We start from the raw sequence: 24,698 nt of genomic DNA on the forward strand, positions 1-24,698 counted from the left end.
AAGCTGTCCCAGCTGTCATCTGACAGCCAAGCCAGGCAAGTCTGGTACCACCCCCAGGCTTTGGGCAGGTAGGCAGGCCAGGAACTGAAGCTTGGGACCCAGGGCTGCCAGACTGAAGGTGGTGGGGTTCTGACCAGCTCCAGGAACAGCCAGACTGGAAAAGGATTGTGGTGGTCCACGCTTGTTACTGGCTTAGGATGTGGGAGAAAACAAAACTCCACCCAGAGCACTGACCCACCAGGGGAGCAAAGCAGGGGTCCTGGGGGCATCAGGGAGAAGAGGGGAATGAATGAGGTTAAGAAGTCAGGAGGCCAGGAGTCCCTGGCTCAGAGAGGCCCCTGCCTGTTTCTGGAGCTTCTTCAGTCGCTTCAGCTTTTGCTCCTGCTTCTTGACCAGCTTCTTCTTCCGGGAGATGAGGTGGTCAACATCCACACCGCACTAGAGAGAAATGTCAGAAGGGATGCAGACATTCTGGGGAGGTAAGGGACCCTATGACACTCACCCTGGGGACCCCAGGCCTCACCCTCTGCTTCAGTGCATCGCTGTAGAGCTCAGCATTAGCAAAGTACATGGTGGCTGAGGAGCGGAAGATCTTCACGCCTGGGACCTCCCTGGCCTAGGGATGGGTCAGGGTTGGGGGTGGCTGAGCCCTCTGCTCTCCTGGTTGTATCTTGCTCTCCTGCTTTCCTCTCCTGTATGGCCCAAGGGCCCCCCATCACCAAGCCCCTGCCCTCCCAGACCTTGGGCCACAGGTTTGGCTACATAACCCTAACACCTCGTCCTGCTCCCTACCCCTCACCCCCACCACCCAAACCCTCAGCCAAGCCCGTCAAAGCTTCCTCCAGGGCACCCTGAACCTTCCCTTCCCATCTCCCCTCCCTTCTGTTAAAACCCAGGCTAGGCTCTTAGGCCTCCTCTTGGGTCTCCACCCCCCACGCTGTGGTCTGTTTTCTGCATGTACACAGAGAGACCCTCCCCAGCTCCCATTCCACCCAGGACACAGTCCAGGTCTCTGCTCAGCACTTGGGCCTGCACAATGTGCCCCCACCTCCCTTTCCATCCAGCTGAGCTGCTCCCCCTCCTGACCATTCCTCCCTCTGCCTGATTATACTGTACTCAGACTCCAAGTCTCCAAGTCAGCAGGAATGGGCTTGTTTTATTCCACTGCCCCTACTATTAAGCATGAAACTTCTCAGGAGGTAAACGAATGATAGAGATGTAGAAACTCTGCTGATCAGATCAGAAACAGCCTCTCCTTCACCCTGATGCCCCAGGCTCCTGCCCCACCAGCATTCCTGTCCTAGAGCTGCTCCACAGGATAAGACAGACCCCTCTCCTCAGGCTCCCATGGCCCCTCTATCCACTCCTCCTCTGTCCCTTCCTAGCTCTGAGGAGGGTGGCAGACTAGAACTCCTCCCCTGAAGCTCCAAGGACCAAGGTACCCTCAGTCCCCAGGGTCTTTGCCAGGTGCAGACAAGACTAACAAAGGCCCATTCAGCCTCTGTCCCACCCCCAGGCCTCCTGCTCAGCCCCCGCCACCCACCTCTGAGTACTCAGCCACATCTCGGTAAATATCCGTGTCTGGCACCTGCCCCAAGACAGAGTAGCGGGGCCTGTGAAGGAGACCATGTGAGGAAGGGGCAGCGAGGGGGTACCAGGGAGCCTGGGTGACCCCCGAGATGCAGGAAAGCGGTGGGGAGAAAGTGTGGGCCTCGCTCCCTCACGAGCTGGGATGGGGGGACCCAGAGGGGAGACTCACAGCTGCGTACGGAACACCACAAGCAGCAGGGAGAAGACCACTGCAACGGCCAGGCCAAGGTCCAGGTTCAGCAGGATGGTGGCCACAAAGGTCACCAGCCAGATGAGCTAGAAGCAGAAGGGCAGCGGTCATCCACCCCTGCTGTAGGTCCCCACCCCTACCCATGGGCTCACAGGCCTCTCACCAGATCCACTCGATTTGCCTTCCAGAGGGAACATATGTCGGTGAACTGCTTCAACATGCCCTTCAGGTTCACGATAATGACGGCTGCCAGGACTGCCTGGGTGAGGGGAGTGTCACCAGGGACTTCCGAGAGGCGCCCAGGTGCTGACAACCCTGACCACCCGGGCCTGAGCCCCGCACGACGCCAGCCGCCACCTGCCCCCTGAACTGAGCAACTTGGATCTCACTCGGAAGGGTTCCAATCCCTGATCCTTAACTCCAAATCCCACCCCAAAGAGCTCAACCTTGAAAAACAGGGCATGAGCTTGTGTCCCTGCCCCTCACCTAGGACCTGACTGATTTGAGCCCCTGGCCTGGCCAGGTCCCTCAAGCCTGGCTGTGGGGAGGAGGCGGCTCACCTTGGGCAGGTCTTGGAAGAGTTCCCCAAGTTTGACGATGATAATGAGGATGAAGAGGGAGGAGACAGCCCCAGCCACCTGCAGGGTGGGAGTGAGCAGGGGGGTGGGGTGGGGTGGGGTGGAGGGTAGGGGAGTAGGGTGCAGGGAGGAGCAGGCAGGACCGCCCAGCCAGAGCGGTGTGCGTGCGCACAGATGCACACCCGCACCCGAAGCCCACCTGCGTGTTGCCCCCGGTGCTCTCCTGTACCAGGCTGCGGGACATGGAGCAGCTCACAGGGAAGCACCGGAAGATGCCCCCGACGAGGTTACTGAGGCCGAGAGCCACCAGCTCCTGGTGGAGGGAAGTGCGGGTGTGTCACGTCTGGTCACCGTACCACTGTATCTAGGCCCAGGTGTCCCCAACCTCCATCCTCATTCAACAGCCTCCAGACTTGGCTACTGTCCCGAATGCCCTGGCTACTGTCCCAGTCCCCTGCGTGGCCCCAGCACATTTGTTTGCTGTTTCTTTTCTTTCTTTTTAATGTTTATTTATTTTTGAGAGACAGAGACAGAGACAGAGCATGAGCAGGGGAGGGGCAGAGAGAAACACAGAATCTGAAGCAGGCTCCAGGCTGTCAGCACGGAGCCCAACATGGGGCTCAAACCCACAAACCGTGTGATCATGACCTGAGCCAAAGTCGGATGCTTAACCGACTGACCGATCCACCCAGGCGCCCCTTGTTTGCTATTTCCCCCTGTCCCACCTGCTATACCACACACTGCCCCACCCCCACCCCCCAGGCCCTGGCATCTGTGTTTACCCAGCTGCCCCCATATCCTGCCGCCAGACCTGGTTGCTGTCCACCCGGTAGCCGTGCCTCAGGGCGAAGATCTTCCCCAGTGAGATGGCAATGGCGAAACCAACCACGGCGATGGTGAAGGCATAGCCCACAAGACTGGCGAACAGCTGGGGGTTGGGGGCCACTGGGGGCACCAGCCTGCAAAGGGCATCTGTGAGGCCAAAGGAGGGTGCTGGCCCTGGCCGCCCACCCCTCCCTAACCCGACAGGGGCCAGAGCTCACCCTGCAGGAATGTTGCCCACGACATCCACCCCAAATCTGCGCTTCAGACCCACGCCATAGGAGATGCCTGTGGCTCCGATGAGCTGGGGGGAGAGGACAGTCAGAGTGTAGAGAAACTACTTTGGCAGGGAAGAAGGGGGCCTGAAGCAAAGCCTTCAGGAGATGGGGAGAAGTGGACGACCGGGTAAGGTGCTGTTTGGGGACTGGAAGGCACCAACATGGGACCTTTCTGCTGTGGTTCCAGCCACTCCCCAGGAACTCTCCCTGGTGCCACTCTGGCTGGTCTTTAAATCCCCGAGGGTACCTGCTGGCAGGGACATATCCTCCCTTGCCCTTCCCCCCTGCCCCGAAGAATCCGAACCGTGAGCAGTTCCCCAGGGAGCGGCAGGGGCAGATGTCGCTGCAGTTTGTCATTCAGCAGTTTCACCAGCACCAGCACCACTCCTGCCACCAATGCGGTGACCACAGTGCCAACCACGCTCTGGGGCAGCTTCCAGCAGACCTCCAGAACTGTCTGAGGGGAGGCAGGGTCACAGCCAGCACTCCAGATGGTGGAGCACACCCTACATGTCCCTCCTCCCACCCTCACTCACATAGATGAGGGACAGCGGCCCAGAGCGGCTGCTCAGTTGGAGGCCAAACACATACTTGAGCTGCGAGACGAAGACCTGTATGGACGCGGCTGTGGTATAGCCGCGGACCAGAGGCTCTGACAGGTAGGTGACCACGAAGCCGAAGTGGACCAGGCCCAGCCCCACCTGTGGGGTGGCCAAGGACAGTCAGGGAAGACAAAGGCCCTCAGGGCAGTTAGAGCACAGCCTGGGGCAGGTGGAATCCAAGGGGCATGAGTGAACAGCAATAGTGAGAAGGGCAGCGATGGTCAGACTCAGGGGAACTGGCAGGTGAGGGTGGGGATGGGGTTGGCAGCAGTGGGGGTGGGAAACACATACTCCTGACTGCTCCGCACCTGGAAGAGGCCGACCAAGACACTGAGTGTGGCGGCCAGTTGCACCCGGGCAGCATCTCTGGCCTCCTCATCGACTGTAGCATTCTCAGCCTGCAGGAAGTCCTCATCCGGGGCCAGGGATTCCGTCACACTGCCCACCATTACAGACATGACAGCAAAGGTACCTGCAGGGACAGGTCAGGGCAGGTCTGAAGGGGAGAGGGCACTGCCCTAACCAGGAGCCCTGTCCTTAAGGCAGAGGCCAGGAGACATTCAGCTCTAGACAAGTATCTTCAGACTATGCCATACAAACAGAGGCAATGCTGGTGGTCATGTATGAACCCAGAGCTCAGGGGCTCTTGAGGGTGGCTACAAACGTTGGCCCTGCATCATCTGCCCTGTTCCACTCATGTCCATCGGCTCAGAATCATTCCCCTCGTGGAAGGTGAAATGAGGAAAGGGGGACGGCCTGCCTCAGGCTAGTCAGGCCTCTGCCAAGTTCTGGGCCCCTTGCAATGCCTCACACACATCCTCCCGGAGCCAGGAGCTATCCTGAATCTGTGGCCCCACAGTCAGAGGCCTAGTCCTGCCTGCGAATGACCTTGGGCCAGTCTCCCAGTAGCCCAACACCAATGCTGTCCCCTTCCCTAAGTTCCCTTGCCCTCCTCAGCCTGCCCTCATCCTGTCCTCCACGGGGGAACATGGACATCCTCCTGCAAGGCTGAGCCTGGCTCCACTCACCCACGGAGATGTGCCGGGAAGTGCCAAACAGAAAGTAGATAAACACAGGATAGAAAGAGCTGTAGAGGCCAAACACGGGGGGCAGTCCAGCAAGGAGGGCATAGGCCAGGCCTGGAGGCGAAATGGTAGCAATGTAGGCTTGGAAGACTGGGCCTTGAAAAGGATGAGGGAATCCCAGCCCTAGGTCATGGTCCATAGTTCCAGGGGCAGGGCTCAAAGCTTCAGATGGGGGTGGGTGGTGGGTGGGCACAAGACCACAGGGCTTCCGGGCCAGGGCCTTGAAGGGCTGCAGATCACCCCCCAAAGACTGAAGGTACAGCCTCTGGGTCAGGTATGGCTCACCCTGTGGTAGCTGCATAATGGCCACACTCAGGCCAGCCAACAGGTCACCTAGGAGCCAGTCACGCACGGGATACCGGGGTAGCCACGCCAAAACTGGGAGGTGTTGGAGGAGAAGGGCTCGGGCCCGAGTGTAGGAGCACCTGAGGACACAATGGTAGGCATTGGGAACACAGTCTACCTAAGTCCTGTCGGTGCCCCCAGCCCCCACCCTCAGCCTTACTGAAACCAGGTTCGCCACTGGTGGGTCTCGGTGGCTGAGGTCAAGCATCCCAGCTCCTCCAGCTGTTCCTGATTCAGCAGCGGCCGTTCCACGTAGTAGTTTCGCTTCCTCAGCTCCATGGCCTGCGTCACAGGCAACAGTGCCTCTGTGTCCCTCTGACTGGGGTGGCAAGACCAGAGTCATAGTGAGTGTAACCCTGGTCCAACCTCCCTCACACTTCCACCTGGAGTCAGAGAGTCATCCTCAAGATCTAGGTAGGTCCAGCTCCCAGCTGGCCCCACGCCCAGCCAGTGGCAATCCCTGAACTTTGTCTAGCACAAGTCTCTCACTGGGCCAAAGTTCCCTACAAAAACACATCAGGATGAACACAATCCATACCTCCAACCCAGGGACAGCTGTGAGCGCTCTACCAGGTCCAGGTCCCAGGCTGACTGTCCCCCTCCCCCCAGCCCATCCCCCAGCCAATCCCTGTTTAGTCTCTGAGTCCTTATCCAGCTGCTCCATGAGCTCCGTGCTGGCCATCTGAGAGCACACACAAGGAAGGGATCCAGCAACCAGGGTTCCGGCTCTTCAGGCAGGCTCTTCTTTAGAGGGGCTCCCCTCTAAGGGAAGGAAGGTGCTGAGGCTAAGATTGCCCCTGGGCCTCCAGCCCCGGGGTCCAGGTTGTGGACAAACTCAGGCTTAATCTCACAAAGCCAGGGAATGGTTCTCACCTGGAGAAAGGGGTGTCACCTGGAAAGGCAAGCTCCCACTCAAAGTGGGAAGATCCCCCCCTCAAGAACTCCCGTTCCCAGGTGAGATCTCACGTAGGGGAAAGCTCTCAACTGACAGGAAAGTTTTCATCAGCCAGGTATGTTCTGTCTTGGGAGAATCTCTTATCTACCCAGGCTCCCACCTGAAGCGGGAGGTGGATCTCCTCTAGGAATAGGAGATCTGGAGGCGAGGGAATTCTTAAGGGGGGGGGGCGGGGTAGCTCATACTGAGGAGGAAGCTTTCTCAGTGGGGAAAGTTTTCACCTACCAGTAAAGTTCTCATGTGGAAGGTACTCTCACCTAAGAGAAGCTCTTACCTGGGGGAGGCTCCCACCTGGAATGGGTGAAAGCTTTCACCTGAGAATAGATCTCCGCTGCGCAGGAATCTTCCCTGAGGGGAAACTCCCCAGCTGGGAAAATTTTCAGGGAAGTTCTGATCTGTGAGCTCTGACCTAGGGGTAGGATCCCACCGGAGGGGTAGGAACTCGCCTGGGAAGAGCCTCTAACCTGGATGTCCTGCTTGGAGAAGGGAGTAGAGTGCGCACAAGGAAGATCCTCACAGACTCTTGGCACCGCAGTCTCACAGAGATCTTTGAGCCCCCTTGCCCCTCCTCCGTGAGTCACGCAGGTCTTCTTAAAGCGCTCCCCACCACCCATCAGAGCGCGTGTTTGGAGGGCGGGGCCTAGATCATTGGCCCCTCCCTCTGGGAGAGCACCGCAGCCCTTCCAGCCGTATCCCAGTATCCGGGATCAGTTGTACAGCTAGGTGGGTTCAGGACACCGTTATGGACTCCGTGCAACGACGACCTCCCGCCCCAACGCGCCCATCGGCGCACCTCCTGGGCCGGGTCTCCTCCACACTCAGCCGCCTCCCGCGGCCCGAAGCCAGCTCGCGGGCGGCGTTCGAGTGGCTTCCCGCACAGTCCTCAGGAGAGAGGGTCGCGCCAGTTCCCGCCCCCATCCCTCGCTTCAGGGGATAGCTGCCTGCAGAAAATCGGCAAAGCGGCAAACACAGGCGTTGCAGGCAGATGCCTGCTCCGGACTTGGCGGTACGCCTTCGGAGCTAACCCAAGCCGGCTTCTGCACCGAGACCACGCGGCGGCTCGCGGACACAGACACGGGGAACCAGGGCCACGCCCTGCACTCACCCCAACGCTTCCGACAGCCCCATGGCCAGCGGCCTGCCAATCGCCGGCTGCTGCAGGAACTGGGGCCCGAGGCCGCTGAGGCTCGGGAGGCGGGGCCGGGATGAGGACCTTCGGCGCTCTCCGAGGGGCCAATCCCCGGATAGGACAGGGAAGGCTTGGACGAATCAGAGTGGTCGGGCGGGGCCTAAGTGACAAGCTTCAGGCTGGGCGAGCCCCAAGGCGGAAGATTTAACCCCTTCCTCCCCTGCGGCCTGGTTAGTACTGCCCCTCCTGGCTCACTTTTAATCTCCTGTCTAAACCTGGTAGAACTGCAGAACTGGGACTAAAGACCTGCGCGGAGCTGGCCATAGCCGCGGCCCCAGGTCCCTGAGTACGACAAAGGCGAATACCAAGTCTTGACTTCTCGTGGAAGGACCCCGCGGGATGGGGCGAGAAACCCGCCAATGGGCTGCCTGTGGGCGCTACTGGTGGCCAGAGCCATAGCTCTCCTTGAGGTATCAGGTCTCTGCGGGCGCCACCTTCAGTCTCTCCTCTTAAGATCAGGCAATGTCTGACACCGAAGGTGCCCTAGGCTGCCCTTCAACTCTGGACACCCAGACCCAGAATGAGACTGAGAGTTTCCCTTCCTCCATACAGAGCACAGCCTGGCATCTCGGTTTCTGTCCAAAGATTTCTGCCTGAGCGGAGAAGGAACGCGATGTCCCAGCCAGGTCCAAGTCCTAGAGGCTGGTGGGGGTCAGTGCTGTTAATGGGCTGAGGGGTTAGCAAGGGCAGTTCTTAGGGTTGACTGGGCCCCTAGCCAGGGCAAATTCGAGGTTACAATTGCACACCATGAAGACCAAGTCATCATGCTGCCACCTTGAGAGAGAGGAGTTTCCCTGGCACCTTACTCCCAGCACCTGTGCTCGTACTTCAGGCCCCAATCACAAGGCGCCAGGCCAGAATTAGGGGTGAAAGAGATGGGAACCTGGTCCAAATGTCAGACGAAATGTGCTAAAAATAACTGAATATTGAGGGGGGTGCAGAGCTCAGATTTCTCCCAAAGGTCAACCTGGCCTGAATCATTCATAGCCACCTTCCTACCCTACACCCCCACCCCCAAACAGAAAGAGGCAACAACCATTTTCTATAGAAGTTTATTCCCAAAACAGAGCGCGGCTTCACGGAACAATTTACACAGACAGGGAAAGGGCCACTGGGCTGGAGCAGGGGACCCCCACCGAGGGACATCTATAGAACCTAGGACATAGCAAGGACGACCCCCTCTCCCCACAGTGGGCCCCTTAACCCTTCCAGGGCTGGGGTCATTCTGCTGGGTGAGGAGAGCTGGGGTCCTGGCTGGCGGATTTGGCACCAGTCAGTGAAGAAGAACTTTTAATCTCCTTGGAAACTGCCTCCCAAGAGTATGTGCGGGGAAGGGGCAGGGGGGTGTCTGCACAGAACCCCCTACAACCCTGCACAACCCATTGTTCGTAGCGGTAAAAGGATGCCCGCTCTGGAGGATTTCTGGGTCTGCTGTTCAACAGGGGGCTCAGGGCTGGCCTTTGGCCTGGGAGAGGTAGAGGCTAGAAACTCCTCAAGATGGCCAGGTCCAGAGTCCTCAAGCCCCTCTCCCATCTTCTCTATCTTTCACTTGTAAACAAAGGGGGAAAAACACATTCTCAACTGTAAACAAAGTGTAAAAGTTCAAAGTTTTCAGTTGTAAACAAACTTGTAAAATGTTTTAAATCTTGACCTGTAAACAAAGTAACAAAATCTAAAAGTCCCCAGTTCTGGACATCAGACAAAGTAATAAAAGAGAGTTTTGTGAACAGGGTCCTAACAGTCATTTTTCCCTATAGAAGAAAATAGAGTAGGATGGAACTAGTTACTGCAGCCCAGGTGCCAAGGGCCAGGGAGGGTCCTGTAAACATGGGAGGCAGTGGCACCTACATTCTGTGTCTTCAATTCCCTTGTTTTTGCTCCCCTTGCCCCCACTCCTACCCTACCCCTCGGAAGAAATTCTAGCACAGGGCAGGGTCAGGGCATCAAATGGCACCATGGACAACTTTTGCTCATAGCAGGGGTAGGGGCTGGCAAATGACCCCCTAGTCCACCCTCTGCAGGAATGTCTGAACAGAGGCCTGAGCCCCTCCCCAGGAGAGAAAGGGAAGCCTTGCTCTGTAAACATGACATCTGCTGCTCCACCAGCACCCCACAGCATCAGTCCTAGGTCATAAGGCAGTAAGTGGCAGGGACTCCACATAATAAACACACACATCCACGGGGAGGGGCAGCGTGAGCAAGCCCTGTGAGGAGGTCAGAGGACCCCTGTTTCCAAGACCAACCCCTTGTCCCTGAAGTTTGGCCCTTGGGGCATCCAAGAAAAAGCAAAGATCAGCTCTGTACTTTGGGCCCTAACAATATTCAGATCAATGGGTGGGAGGCTACTTGCCCTTCCTGGCTGAATCCGCCCCAGTAAGATGAGAGGAAAGAGCATATGGTTTGCCAGGGACCCAAATGGGGCCAAACTCTACCCTCTGTCCCCTTCCCCTCCCAGCCCAGCCTCAGAACCCCAGGAGACAGAAAAGCTGAAAAATAACATAAGCATATCTCTCTGGTTACAAAGGTACAAAACGTATAAAAGTCCTCCTTTCAGTTCTTCCCCCTGCACCTGTTACACGCATGGCGGGATTTGCTCACAGAGAGAGCAAGGAGCCTCAGCACTGCAGCAACAGGGAGAGCTGGGGGGCGGGCAGGAGGCTGCCTGGGGATCAGCCCCTGACTCCCGGAGTCTCTTCTGTTAGCTCTAATCTTCCATTGCCCTCAGCCATTCCTGGTCCGTGAGTCTGCCCCTCAGGAGTGCCCCTCGCTTCTGGGAACTCTGCAGAGTTGAATGCGGTAGTCAGAGGTGGTTGCTGAGAGAATTCAGTCAGGGGGCTCTGGGCTTCCACCACAGCCTGGGCCCCCACCATCTTCCCCCAACCCCATCACCTTTGCCTCTCAGTCCCCAGCCCCCTTACACCCATTTCAGGGTTCTCAAGCCCCTTTATCCCTTCTGCACCCCAAGACTCATCAGCAAGGCCCCGCGGCCTCCTATCTTCTCTCTAGGCATTCAGCGAGCACCTACTATGTACAAATACTACATTAAGCACTTGACAGATTTTTGTCTCAAAAAATCTCCACATCTCAGAAAGTTTGTTACTACAGACACATTTTACAGATATGGAAACAGAGACTCGGAGAAGTCAAGTGTGATTCCTGAACCCAAACCCCTGCTCAGCCCCCCAGGCCCACCCCCGACCCCCACCAGTCAGACCCCAAAGTTGGGCTGCAGTTGGGTCCAGGCAATACTCATAGCTCTCCCTCAACCCTCCCCCAGCACCCTTCCAGAGTCCCTGGCACCAGGCCCCAAGTCCCCTGCTCCTCCTTCCTTTCTCTTCCTCGGACTCTGCCTGGGTTCTTCTATTGGCCTCCTGTCCCACACCTGGGGTCCCCTTCTCCCCAAAGCCTCCTTTCGCCCTGCAGCCCTCCACAGAGCCTGACCTAGCTGTTCCTCCTTCTCAAAATTCAACTCTCCTCCTCTTGGTTTCCAAAGCCTCGCAGCCCTTGTTTCCTCCCCACTCCTCTGGCTCCTGTGTATCCAGCTGCTTCCCAGGTACGACTGCTTTTCCCTACCCCACAGATGCCCCATAGGCACCTGAAACGCACCAGGTCCCAGCTCAGTTCCTACGTGCTCCACCTCACGGTGCCCACAGGCACGAGGAACCTAACATTGACTAAATCAGTCGATCAATCAATGGATAAATGACTTACTTTCAAAGTTAGCTCTTCAGCCTGGAATAGAAGATGCTCATATCCTGGCACCACTTCTGGCCCCTCCTTATCCCATACCACCTCCTAAACAAAGCCTCTCAGGCAATGACTCTTCCTCTCCTGCTTGCCCCTTCCACATACCAGGTTACCTCCTACTGCCAAGCCTTGGCACCTGCTCTCACCCCCTCCTCTTGTTCAAGCCCTCCGGAAGGCACCTATCTCTCTTCCTTTGCCCAGGAGGTACAGGGGAGGGTGGCTGGCACCAATCATACACCCCGCAAGTTCCGGCTAATCACACCACCATTCCCCGCCAGATTTCTGCCCCCAGCCCATGGCACCCTGGCTGTGCTAAGCCAGGGCCAACCCACACCCCATTTTGTGGCAGAACACAGGCCAGGGTACACAGGAGGTTGCCTTAAGCTGATGAGGGTAAGGGCAAGTGGCTAGAGCCTGCTTACTCTGAGTCTGGAGATAGCTCTGAGATGCTGTGGGATGTGGCAGAGCGTGGTGTGGAGGGCCCAAGCGCAGAGGCTGCGGCAGAAGGCGTGGCAGTGGTGTGAGGGCCCGAGGGCGTGCTTGAGGACTGCACAGAGGAGGAGAGGGCCGAGGAGTTGAAGGAGGCAAGGATAGAGGAGAGAATGTCCAGCTGCTCTGTAGAGGGGCCATGGCTAGGGCCACTGGCTGGGTCCTCCCTAACTCTGAGCAGCTGCGGGGGTGGCCCGAGGCCTTCTCGTGAGGGGTGCCGGCTAGGCACACGGTCCAGCTGCTCCCCTGAGTTCGATCTCCTGGACAGAGAATCCAGGGGCCGGGATGGCAAGAGGGGGTCCCTTGAGAGTTGCCGCTGGGGAGACAGGGGCAGAGGCGGGGGCTGTGGGTCAAGGTTCCGGGCACTGTGGGGCAGGGGCAGTGTGCTCAACCACTCGCAGGGCGCCCTTAGGTCCAGAGCATCCCGTGACCCGAAGCGGCCGGCCCTGGCACCAGGGTAGTCCCTCGGTGGCTGCCTCCGTGGTAGGGTGCTGCCCCGGTCCCTGGGTTCCAGGCGGCCTGGCGCGGCATCCAGGTGTTCTTGGGAACCTGGCCGACTCAGGGGATGAAGCATAGGGGCAGGGGCCTCCTCCAGTCGCTCACGGCTGAGTTGCCGCCGGAGGAGCAGGTCCAGCTGTTCCCGAGAGGAGTAGCGGCTGGCTGGCTGCGAAAGGCTGCCTGTGGCCCCTCCAGCATAGATACGACCATAGGAGGCAGCTGGCACAGCACGGTGGCCCAAGGTGGCTGCACGGCACCAGGACAGCTCAGGGGCACCCCGGGTCTGTGGCACCAGTGGGTACTGCAATCGGTTCTTCAGGATGCCTGTGTGAGGAACAAATGGGAGTAAAGTAAGTATGTGGGGCAGGGGGTGGCAGACACTCCCTGGGTCTAGGGATGCAGCTGCCCCTGGGATCCCTGTGACAAAGGGTTGGAGACAGAAACCCTTTGGCAGAGGTAGCCCCTGGGGATCCCACTGCGGCAGCAGGATAGGGCTTAGAGTGGGAAGGCAGTCATCCCCTGGGTTGGGACAGCGTCAGTCTCCAAGGTACAGGAGTAGGGGCAGACCTCCCCTTGAGATCAGAGGAGGAGCAACCCCCAGGTCCTGGCAATGCAGGTGAGGCTCAAAGGGGCAAGAATCCCCTGGGCTGGGGTAGAAGCAGTCTCTGGGGTCCCTGAAATACAGGACAAAGTCAGGGGTCGTACCTTTCCTCTGGCGCTGGGCCCGGCCCAGGGAGGTTTCATCTCCACTAGTCAGGGCCAGGTCCGGCTGGTTGTTGTTGGCTGCGTCCTTGCTGGTGTCCAGCCCCAGGCGCCTTTCGGAGCCCCAGGTCTGCAGAGCACAGGGAGCGGCCTCACATTCCCCCAGGGCTGGCCAGTAGGACAGAAGGTCATTGCCATCCACGTCTGTGGAGCCAGAGCAGGTTACAGGAGCCTCTGAATTGACCCCATTGATTCATGACCCCTGTGATCCAGACTCAGTGACCACCCCCCTAACCCTGACCCTAAGGACTCCTGAAACTCTGGCTGTACTGATTGAGCAGAGGTAGGAATAAGAGAGTGTTTCTCAGAAATCAATGGACCCATGGAGAGGGTTACTGGTGAGCCTGCCACTCTGGAGGTGGACAGAGAGTAGGGGTGGGGGGACTTGATGGCTGAGGGGTCAAGAAAAATCCTGGAAGAAAAAACCAGGCTGAACCCCAACCCTCATGGAAGAAGAGGGGCTAGAAGAATGACATGTCACCCTGTAACATCCCTGACTCTGACCTTGACCTTGTTGCCCAGGCTGTTCCTGGACCTCTAGCCAGCAGAACCACTAGGAAGATAGGGAGAGGTGTGCAGGGGCCTAATGATGACCCCAGGTTCCCAATAGGCTGGTCCCAGGAATCTTCAGGGGATGTCAGCGTCCCTGGGTCACAGCCAAGTGGAATATGGGGTGTCCCTTGGTCACCCATGGGGTCAGAGATACCCCCTCACCTTTGGGGTGAGTGAGGAGCCTCTCACTCTGGGCTGCCCGGCGGAGTGGACGCTGGAAACGCCCCCGTGTCCGGCCATTGTCCTCGCTTTCTGAGGATGGAATGGACAGACTTCTCTCCTCCTCCAAGGACAGGTCGCTGTCAGAGTCAGAGTCTGCAGCTAGAGTTGGGAAGATCAGAAGGAGGAAGGCACATCAATGGCTCAGGGAGATGAGGAACTTGGGGGTCAAGAAAGAGCCTGGAGCTGAGGGTCTTGGGTTAGCTACAGCAGGGAGCTGGGGCTGGGGACCTAGGTAGAGTCTGAAGTGGGGGTCAGTACAGAAGGGCTGGGACTTGGCAGGAGAACCAGGTGCCTCCTGGGGCAGTGACCTGCGGGGAGCTCGCCCCACTGCAGTCAGCTGCTGCTCTCAAGAAAGGGAAATGGTGGGGAGATCCTCTGCCTCCCTTCCCCCGCCCCGGCCCTGGCCCCTACCTCCACCAGCATCTCGATGGAACATGGCCACATCCAGGTCAGTGGGGCCAGCATGAGCCTGGAGGCTGTGGTCAGTGTGGTCAGCAGCTGAGCCATGTCGAACCAGGACATTGTCCCTGGAAATGCAGGAACCGCCCCCTCCCATCAAAGAGGGATGTGATGGGGTGCTTTGGAGGCTGGGGTGGCTGTGAGCACATAGCCAACTGCTGTGGAATGGCTCTGAAAGCACCCTTGGGTATGTGGCAAGAGGCATCTAGGGCAGAAGCAGTAGCGGGGAACCCGGTGCCAAGATGGGTAGAACCATCATCCCAGGACCAGCAATGCCACCCTCTGGTCAAGTGGGACTGGTCTGAGCTATATGTCCTCCTCCCAAGAAGGCTCCTCTGCTCACCTGAGGTAGCCGCGGCCCCGCTGGCTGTCTTGGTCCTGGGTCCGGCCAGAGCGAGCACTGCTCACTGAGGAGACAGTGGAGGCACCCAGGGTGATGCGGATGAGGCCACTCTCTTCAAAGAGGGCCGTGTTGTTGTAAGCCCCGTGCCCCTACAGGAGGTGGGCGCAGACAGGAGTGTGAGCCAGCTCTGGAGAGGCCTCCAACCCTGGCCTCTCGGGGCCCCCGGCCTGACTCCCCAGCCCTGAGAGCCCCTCACCGTGCCAGGCGCTGGCCTTGCCTCCTCGGGCGCTGCCTTTCTAGCCAGACAGGCTGGTGTCCAGGCAGCCCGGGCATCTGCATTCAGGACACAGAAGAGCAGCAGCACTGCCAGGCCCTGTGTCAGTAAGGGTCAGCATGGGGTCAACGAAGGGTTACCGAAAGTCAGTGAGAGATCAGAAATGAGTCACAGGTCAGAGGAGGGCCAGCAGGGGGTCAGTCGAGGCTCATATAAGTCACTGTGGGTCAGCAAGGGGGATCAGTCGTTGCAAGTCAGTGTGAGGGAGTGAGGGGTCCAGGGGTGACCCAGTAAGGGAGTCAGCGAGAATCTCGGAGGCGTCAGAGTGGCCCAAGTGACTAAGTCAGTGGAGGTCTGTGTGGACCAGCAAGTGGCCAGGAGCCACAGTGCTGGGGAAGGAAGTCCAGTACGGGCACCCTACCCGGCATCAGTCATCCAGAGGAGTCAGCTCTAGACTGGGCTCGATGGCCTGCCCAGGGTTTGGGCCACCCTGCTGAAGCCCCACCAGGCCGGAGGTGGGGAGGGGTGCCAGTTACCTGGAGCCCGCAGAGCGCAGCATGGAGGTAGTGGAAGGCCAGGACACTGTGGTTGACTGCCAAGAGGCCGAAGAGCCAGGAGGCACTGACCAGGAGAAGCAGCAGAAAGCAGCTGCGAAGGCTCCTGCTGCGGAACAGGGAAGGACACAAGGGGACAAGCATGCGTCATGCAAGGCTCATGCGGGGGACACACAGGGGTCATGGAAGGACAGGAAGTCACAAAGGAACATGGCGGTCTCCAGAGGACACTAGGGGAGACGGGAGGTCACCAAAAGAACCAGGAGGATAGTCAGGGAGCCATGAGGGGACATGGGAAAAATATGTGGGAAGTAGGGGCGGGCTATGAGAGAAACGTGGGAGATAGGTGGGACACGGGGGCAGGGGGCACAGTGAGCCACCCAGACCAAGGGAGACTCAGGGGAGACAGCAGGGCAGAGCATGTGTGGGGCAGAGTATGACGAGGGCACCAGAGAGGGGCTGGCCAGGGCAGGTAGGACTTCATCTCCCCACCCAGAATCTGGAGCTCAGCCTGCCAAGGAAGGGACTGCCATTCTAAGAATCCCCCGCTTCCCCCAGCCAGACAACTCACAGCACAGAGGTCTTCTTGGCCTCCCTCTGCCCAGTGGAGCAGGATGTGCGGGCAGTGAGGAGAAGCATGGTCCCATTCATCTGGACCCATGGCCAGACATGTGGAGCAGGGGCAGGACAGAGAGAAAGACAGTGAGAGAGGGACAGGGACAGAGAGAGACGAAGACACAGAGAGGCAGAAGCAGTGAGAAACGCACATGCACACAGGCGCGCGCGCGCGCGCGCGCGCACACACACACACACACACACACACACACACACACACACCAGGGAGATCAGAAACAGAGAGGCACTTTGGCTCAGAAAATGTCCGAGATAGGGAACCAGAGAGGGACTGAGAAAGGGAAATAGAGATCCGCAGAGAGAGAGAGGCAGCCAAGTTTCTGACCCCACACTTCCCATCTCTGTGCCAGTTGAGCGGAGAACAGAAATTGAGGCCGAGGCCTGGAAACCTGCCAACTGCCACCCGGCACCCCTCCACCAACACCGCCGCACCTGCTGCAGAGCGCGTGGGTGGCACCAGGTACAGCACACTCACCACGATGACCAGGATGACAGGGCCTGCGAAGCTCCACATGAGGGGTTCGTGGACCGAGATCCAGCAGAAGTCAGGGTTCCCATAGCCCTCGGGATCCAGGCCGACAGCAAGGCCTGTAGGGGAGGAGAGGAAGGACTGAAGGGGTATGTTCTAGAGCAGCTGACCTTCTCATGCCAGGGGTGGGGGCACAGCAGGCTCCCTGCTGAGCACATGGCGTGGTGGGGGGCAGGGATGGAGGTTGGGGTAATGATCGGGACTGGGGGCGGGGGCAGGAGTCAGGCCACGTGATAGGTACAAGCCAGGGGTCGCAGGCCCGGATGGGCCAGGGAGCAGAGCCCTCACCCAGCAGCACGGCAGGGACGCCCCAGCCCAGGGCGTGGTAGAAGCGCATGGCGCCGCGGTCCACATTGCGGGGCTCAACCTGCATGCGGTAGAGGTGCAGCCCCTGCACAAGGAGCCACGCGAAGGTGCTGAGGAAGAAGTAGTGCAGGAGGATGGCGACCGCAGTGCACACCAGCTGAAGGCAGGGTTGGGGGGCGTCAGCGCCACTCCTGCCTCACCCCGCTTCTGACCCCTAAACCACAGCACCTTGACCCAGCATCGTGCCCCAAACCCGGGCCCCAACCTGAGCATCCCTGACCCCTGACCCTGAGCTTTGGCTCCAGGACTTCCTGAGCCAGGTAAGGCCATCGAGACACAGGTCCCCTGGCCCCGACCCTGCACCTGGTTGTGGGTCCTGTGGATCCCCAGCAGGAAGAGGAGCTCTGCCACGCCCAAGGCAGCCGCCACATTGGCACGGATCGCACGCATGTTGGACTTGAGGCTGCGCAGGCTCAGCAGGACCGCTGCGGTCAGAAGCAGCGCGGCCACAGACACTGCCATGACCACATGCGTGAACACCGCCAGCAGCTCCAGGTCACCCTCCAGCCGCTGTGGAGACAAGGATGGTCACTGGGGGTGTTGGTCACCCCTGCCCTTTGGCCTGCCCACGTCCTCAGGACTCTGAACACAGTCCCACCTCACGGGGCGAAGCATCCATGAGAACTCCAAAGGTGCCTGTCCGGCTGCAGCGACATCGAGCATGAGACCCATTCCTGTGTACCAGCTCACAGTCCCGTGCCGTCCACATGCCATGCTGGTCCGCCCTGCAGCCACAGGGCAGTTAGACCTATCATCCCCTCGGGAAAGTGCCCCGTGGCCTGGCGAGGGGTTGTGACAGACAGTGGGGAGGGGCAGGGGGCCTGAAGCTGAGGAGCCACATTCCTCATTGGCCTGGGTGCCTAGGGACATTGGTAGGGGCCCCAGGGGCAGGCTGGGCTCCCCGGGGGCCAACAGGGGACCAAGGGTTTCCGGAGCGGAGATCCTCACGGGCCAGGCGGGTCCCACTGCACGCAGATCGCCTTGCTCCGATTCGCTGTCTGTAGCAGGCGGAATTCCAAGCTGATCGGGGACTCTAGGACACCCCTTAGGAAGTTGCGTCCATGGAACACAGCCACACTGACCACCGGGGAGTTCATAACAGGGTTCTGGGGGAGCCTGAGGAGACACCCCACCTGGGCTCAGACCCTGCTGACTTCCCCAAGCTCTGACTGCCTACAACTTGGTCTTCATGCCATCGGCATGGCTGACTGAGAGTCGGGATGCCCCAGAGTGGATGCTATTTTGGGGAACCCCCTCAGCCTCCCACTGGGCTGATTCAAGACCCTGAGTCCAATGGCATAGCTAGGCTGTCATGGTTCTGTGGAAATGGCAGGTTCTCCGCAGCCGAGAGACTTCAGACTCACTGTCTACACTGGGGTCTATGGCCTGAGCAGCTTCAGACTGTCTACCTCAAACTGCCGTCCCTGCCACCCCGATCTGACCTCCATCGATTGGTCAGCCTGTCTTTGCCTGCCTCTGTTAGCCAGTCTGCCTGTCTGTACCCGGCACATGTACCTCTCCTTTATGAGACTGTCCCCACCTGTGGCTCTGTGCCTGTCTGCAACCCTGCACAACTCCACAGAACAGGATTCACCTAGAAGCCAGCACGGACAAGGCTCCCTGGAGCTGCACATGGGAGCTGTCTCAGGATGACTGTGAACTTGCTCATTTGCCCCCGAAAAAATGGGTGCTAGACCGGGTAGAAGCTTACAGGCAACTCAGGGGTGAGAGGCCTGGAAGTAATGCCCCCCGTGGTACCTGGCGCCCCGGCGCTCGGCCTGGAACTGGGCAGGGAGCAGCCCCCCCAAGGTGCGGTAAACGAGGAGGATGACAATGGAGATCCCAGGCTCAGGCTCGGGCTCCGGGGGGACCAGAGGGGGGCCCACACTTGAGGAGGTGTAGTTTTCCATGCTGCTGCTGCTTGTGGACAGAACTGCCAGGGGAGGGGGAAGAACCACTGTCAGTGACCTCTGACCCCAAGCACCCACAAACCCAGCTCTGAACCAACCCATCGCAGCATCAAGCATGGGAATCTCTTCCCTGTAGGTCCAGGTCTGGGAGATGGAGAAAGCAGGAACCCATGAAGGGGATATGGGCTCTCCAGGGCTGGATCCTGAATATCAAGGCGTGGGAGAGATCATCTGTGGTGAGGGAGAGAGTCCGGCGAGGCGAGAGCAGTGTGGGGGGCTGACATGGGAGGGTCTCACACAGGGGTCTGACATGGCGTGGGTCTGACAAGGGGAGAACTGGCAGGAGGGCAATATGCTATCTGGTGAAAGAGGTGGGATAGGGAAACAGGACCCGGGCCAGGGGTCACCCAAGGGATCTCACCTTCAGGTGAGGATGGCCGTGGGGACTGGGGAGGCAGCAGCACGTGTGTGTGAGGATCCCAGGCATCCTGGCCCCGGAAAAGGTTGCTGTGGTAACGAGGGTAGCGACGGGTTCCCCGGGTGGGACTGGGGTGCTCCATGCGGTCGATGCTGAGCACTGCCCAGGAGGAAGAGGGGTGAGACCCAGCAAGGATCTCCTCCCCATGCAGAAGGCCCCACACCCTCCTATCTGCATCTTATACCCAAGTCCCACAATCCCTCACTTCATTGCTACCAGCACAGAGCCCGTCCCTGCAAAGCACTGAGGGAGGTGGCACAGCCTCCCGCTACTAATGTTGACATCAATAGCCCCCAGCCCCTCAGATTTCCAGGTCCTTGCCCTTTCACAGCCTCCTTCCTGCCTCCCCCCCATGCCACTCGCCACATACTGATGTTGGGCGTCACCAGCCCCACGGGATTCAGATATGTGAGCTCCATGTTCCTTGCAAGCGTGGCTGCATACTCCTCCAGATGCTGCACCAGCCCTGCGCTGCCTGGGGAGCCCCCAGGGGCCCGCTGCCCCAGCGCTGCCCACAGGTCCCCGGTCTCTGGGGCAAGCAGTGCAGAGCCAGCCCACAGCAGATTCTAGAATCAGGGAGATGAAAGTGGGCTCAGCCAGGTGAGGACATGTGAGGGGAGACAAGGCAGGTCTGAGGGTTATGGCTGGCTGCTCAGACACGCCCCAGCCGGCAAGGGGGTGGGTTGGGAGAGGACAAGGGAAGAGGGAGAGCCCAGGGCCTTTACTTCCCCAGGGTCAGGAGGGGCCTGAGCAGGGGTCCAGGAGATGGGGAGCACAGGAAATAGCCCCACCTCATTGAAGTGGGCATCCTGTGTGGCTGTCAGCCCAAAGCCCTGCTGGTGACTCTCAAAGGCCAGCAGGTGGGCCAGCAGTCGGGCAGTGACTCGGACATCTTGACTAAAGTAGTGGTCAGTGTGGCCAGTCACCTCCCGCAGCCTTTGGGCCAGCTTCTTGGCCTCCACAGTATCCAGTGCTGTCTTATTCAGCTCTAGGCCATCCAGCTGCCAGGACAAAGATGGGGATGGTCGCTCTGTGGTCCCTTAGGCCTTTCTCAAAATCTTCACAGGAAGAAGGGTTTGGCCAGATTAAAGGGCAACCAGAAAAAGCCCAGGAGGTCAAAGGCTGGGGTATGATGTCTGGGCCCCAGCCCAGGCCTGGGGAAGCTGAGGCCAGGGCCAGGGCTAGCGCAGGTCTTGAGTGCAGGGTCAGGTCTGGGCAGTCTCACCAGCAGGTTGAGTTCTCGAAAGGCAGGGGAGGTACAGTTGAAGAGGTCAGGCTCCAGCCAACCCTGGTCCTCATCACACAGCCTCACAGCAGCACCTAGGGACAGGTGAACCATGGTCAGGCCTGGGGCCAGAACACCTTCACTGATCTGATGAGCACAGCACCCTCTCCCAACCCAGGGGGAGCTCTGAAGCAGAGACCAGAATAGTAGGCATCTGTGGCTGGACAAGCTCCCAGCCCAAGCAGGTCCCAGCTGCCTATCAGTCTCAGGGGGCCTGTGGGCCATTCAGAACCACTGATTACATAAAGCAGAGCAGAAAGGTGCGCGCTCTCTCTGTCTCTCTCTCTCTCTTACACACACACACACACACACACACACACACACACACACACGGGCCAGAGCACATTCACAGACATGTGGCCCAGGGCAAGCAAACACACAGACCAGTGCCCACGTCTGCACATACACGGACGTGTGGATCAGGACAAACACACAGACACACATGCTCTCTCCATGTATGCACACACAGACCAAGGTTTCCAGGAGTATTGTGTGACCAAAGTGAGGGTGGGGTGAAAGTTCTCACACTAGCTTCAACTGTCCCAGTGGTGGACTCTGCTGCCCTCTTGCCCTTGTCTGTGAGATGGGGATGGGGGTTGAATGAGAATTGACCTGGGTCTTAAGAGAGCTCATAGCCACCAGCAAGAGGGACCCTAACTTGAACACAGAACCCCCCCAAGACAGACACACAGACACGTGCACAGGCACAGAAAGACACACACATGAGCATGCATACAGAGATGATCTCTGTCCAGCCACTGTGGAGACCTCAAGCAGCAGGGAGGGTTCTGCAAGGACCTCAGGCAGTGGGGAGGGGCCCTCAGGCAGCAGGGAGGAGTCTATAGGGTCCTCAAACAGAGAGGAGGGCGTTTTTCGTGACTTTTGACATAGGAAAAGGCCTGAAGGGACCTCAGGAACTGAGGAGGGGGTCTGCAAGGATCTTAGGAAGTGGGGAGGGGTCTGCAGGGTCCTCAGGCAGTGGGGAGGGGCCTCTGAGGACCTCAAGCATCAGAAAAGGGCCTCCAGCATCCTCAGACACTGGGAAGGGGCCTCCAGGGACTTCAAGCAGCTGAGAGTAGCTTTTAGAGACCTCAGGCAGTGGGGATGGGTCCGCAGGGATTTCAGGCAGCGGGAGGGGTCTGCAAAAGCTCTGGCAGTGGGGTGGGGGGGCGCAGCACACCTGAGCAAACACGTACCCCTTACCTGCACCCCGCAATCCTGCCCAGAAGCCAAGAGAAACAGATGGAGGCTCAATGAGGGGGTGGGGAGGGACCCAGACCCCCTAGGAGGTATTGAGGAGCCCACATGGACCCCTACCCCACTCCCACTTCTTTGCAGGAGCAATGCCACCCAACTCAGGAAAAGAAGTGGCTCCAGCAGTCGGAGGACAGACCTACTCCCACCCTCAATGATGCCCCTGCCCCCCAGGTACTCACCCAGGGCCCCTCGAGGACAGGGCACTGAGGCCATCATGCCAAACTTGGTCTGGGGCCACCACACGCCAGATCTCAGGGACTTGGGGCAGGCATCATAGAGCACTAAAGAGAGAGGAAGCACTGAACCAGGCAGCCAGGGACTGGGGAAAATGATAGCCACACCCACTACTCCTTTACCACCCACATCAGACCCACTACCCAGCACTCCCTCTCTGGCCTTACAGGAGCTGGCCTGTCAGGTTCTCTAACAAGTCATCAAAGTATCTGGGACAAACGTGGGGGGCGTCTAGGTATCAGTGGTCTCCTTCAGGAAACACTTCCCAGAACCCTACCCAAGGAGTCAAACACGCCAGAAAGCTTGGTGGCAGCATGCCAGAGCCAGCCCTCTATATGTGGAGCTGCGTGGAGCCTGCTCACCTCGGCAGCCACTGGCTGTCACCTCTGCAAAAGGACTGTCACAGCTGTTGCACTGGCGGCCAAGGGCTCCTGGGCGACAGGGGCACTGCCCGCTGTGGGGTGCACATGAACGCGAGGTGGAGCCCACAGGGTAGCAGTCACATGGGAGGCATGAGTCGCTGCCCCGTGGTCGGTAGTGGAACTCCTATTCGAGAATGGATCAGGGGCCTGAGGTCAGAGATCGGGGCTTAAGGTAGGGGTCTCAGGTCAGGGCTTGAGGAATGAGTGGAATCAAGGGCAAAGGGTCAAGAGAACAGTACTCACAGGCCAGAAGGAAGATTGGGCTTCAAATGAAATGTAAGGGAGGAATCAGACATCAAGGACTAGAGGTGGCAGTTAGATGACAGGACAGGGGTAAGAGGCTAGGGCCTAAATCAGGTGGCAGAGATCAGCAAGCTCGATAAGAATCACAAATCATGGCTAGAGAAAAGTTAAAAGGTCAGGGGTCAGGGGCCAGGCATACCTTGCAGTGACACTGCCCATTTGTCTTGTTACAGTTGGGGTCAAAGCCCTTGTGAACGTCACAGTTGCAAGGGCCACAGGTTGGGCTCCCCCACCAGCCCCGTGGGCACTGCTGGTCCATCCTGGAGGTAGACAGCCAGGTGAGATGTGAGATGCCTCCGAGATATCTCAGTGACAACTCCCTCCCCCCACCCCAGGTCTTTCCATCATCTCAGTCTCCAGCCCCTCACCTGTGCTCACAGTGGTGCCCGAAATAGCCACCTGCACAATCACAGGTATAGCCATGGGGAGCTCCTGGAAGGTGGCGGCATGACCCCTGGTTCTGACAGGGATTCAAGAGGCAGGCGTCCACACACCCTGGGCCATAGTAACCTGCAGGTTGGGTCAGCGAGCTCAGGACACTGGCCACAGAGCATGGGAGGAAGCAGGTACCTGTCCTTCCAGTGATCCCAGTCTTTACCATGAGCCCCCAGTTCCTACCCAAATCCACCCTGCCCCACCTCCAATTCACACCTGGCCAGCAGGTACAAGAAAAGGTCTGCCAGAGGTCTCGGCAGTCAGCGTGGGGTGGGCAGGGTCCAGATGCACAGGCGTTGGTCACTATACAACCAGGTTCCACGTTCACTCGGTGGCTAGGAGGAAGCAGGGCTGGGGATCCCGAGGGCGTGGGGCCGAGCCATACCCCCTATGGACACAGCCAGCACGGTGTGAGCCCCATGTCAAAGCATCTCAGCCCCTACAGAGCCAGCCACCTGACATGCAGTCTCCCTCAAACCCCCAAAAAGCCCAGACCCTGACCCCAATATCCCCAACTCAGCCCCCCATGGGACCCCTAATCGTGCTGTCCCTGACACAGACCTCTAATGAACCTTGATAACGTAAGCTAGACCCTCACTGCCAACAGCACAGAAAGGCCTATCTCTGATGACTCTGGGTCACATCTCCTCCCCATGCCAACCCCTATGTGAATGCAGCTTTTCAAGTCCCAAGGTGCTCCTGACCACTGACCATGCACCCTAATGGCCCAAATCATGTTCCCGTGCTGACCCCCACCTGGATACAGCCAACCAGACCCTGAGGAACCTCCTCTTCACTGCTGGGGGGCAGGCCTCCCACATGGAGTCGCTTTACCTTCAGGCCCTGCAGTTCACTCCCCACTGCCATGGTGTCCTGGGGGAGGGATACAGTCAGCACTGGGGGTGTGGGGGCACCTGATGGATCCCTGCCCTACCCTAGAGTCAGTCTTGGCCTTGTCCTAGCCCTGCATGACCATCCTCTGTCCCTCTGAACCAGGAGAATGGTCTGGGCATGTGCTGCCCCTGAGTGCGGAGGACCTGCTGGAGTGTGGGGGATGGATAATAGCAAGGTTTCAGTAAAGAGCTGGGCTCAGACAGGCCTCTCTTTCCTGGACCCAGAATAGACCCTGAAATTTCAGAGCTTTGAGACAGGGAGATCAGGGCAGAGGCCAGAAGGGGTTCCCAAGAGTTAGGGAATGTACTGGCTGCAGAGGTACCCCAAGACCAGGCCAGAAATCTGGATAGCCTCTCTAACCTGAGCAGGCCTGGCTGGCAGGGTGGGCTCAAAGCAAGGGCATGAGGAAGGGACTGCA

At 58.9% G+C, this 24,698-nt stretch overlaps 1 protein-coding gene across 1 annotated transcript in view; it reads right to left on the reverse strand.

Moving 5' to 3' along the window:
• CELSR3 (cadherin EGF LAG seven-pass G-type receptor 3) overlaps positions 1-24,698 on the reverse strand; it is a 36,595-nt gene that overhangs the window by 2,167 nt on the left and 9,730 nt on the right. Inside the window, 41 exon segments of the mRNA XM_032591910.1 lie at positions 343-438; positions 524-616; positions 1,544-1,613; positions 1,760-1,866; positions 1,944-2,039; positions 2,341-2,418; positions 2,558-2,671; positions 3,170-3,317; positions 3,402-3,484; positions 3,763-3,915; positions 3,995-4,159; positions 4,369-4,532; positions 5,089-5,199; positions 5,431-5,570; positions 5,651-5,809; positions 11,804-12,692; positions 13,074-13,274; positions 13,845-14,003; positions 14,316-14,431; positions 14,707-14,855; positions 14,963-15,079; positions 15,517-15,643; positions 16,106-16,185; positions 16,643-16,755; positions 16,985-17,159; positions 17,283-17,321; positions 17,324-17,572; positions 17,661-17,787; positions 18,011-18,178; positions 18,821-18,995; positions 19,394-19,549; positions 19,821-20,016; positions 20,242-20,451; positions 20,676-20,770; positions 21,939-21,953; positions 22,172-22,273; positions 22,589-22,772; positions 23,091-23,211; positions 23,320-23,461; positions 23,603-23,774; positions 24,143-24,259. Of these exon segments, the coding sequence (XP_032447801.1) occupies positions 343-438; positions 524-616; positions 1,544-1,613; positions 1,760-1,866; positions 1,944-2,039; positions 2,341-2,418; positions 2,558-2,671; positions 3,170-3,317; positions 3,402-3,484; positions 3,763-3,915; positions 3,995-4,159; positions 4,369-4,532; positions 5,089-5,199; positions 5,431-5,570; positions 5,651-5,809; positions 11,804-12,692; positions 13,074-13,274; positions 13,845-14,003; positions 14,316-14,431; positions 14,707-14,855; positions 14,963-15,079; positions 15,517-15,643; positions 16,106-16,185; positions 16,643-16,755; positions 16,985-17,159; positions 17,283-17,321; positions 17,324-17,572; positions 17,661-17,787; positions 18,011-18,178; positions 18,821-18,995; positions 19,394-19,549; positions 19,821-20,016; positions 20,242-20,451; positions 20,676-20,770; positions 21,939-21,953; positions 22,172-22,273; positions 22,589-22,772; positions 23,091-23,211; positions 23,320-23,461; positions 23,603-23,774; positions 24,143-24,259 (6,171 nt within the window).

Source organism: Lynx canadensis, chromosome A2 (assembly GCF_007474595.2).
Source record: "Lynx canadensis isolate LIC74 chromosome A2, mLynCan4.pri.v2, whole genome shotgun sequence".
NCBI classification, from domain to species: Eukaryota; Metazoa; Chordata; class Mammalia; order Carnivora; family Felidae; genus Lynx; species Lynx canadensis.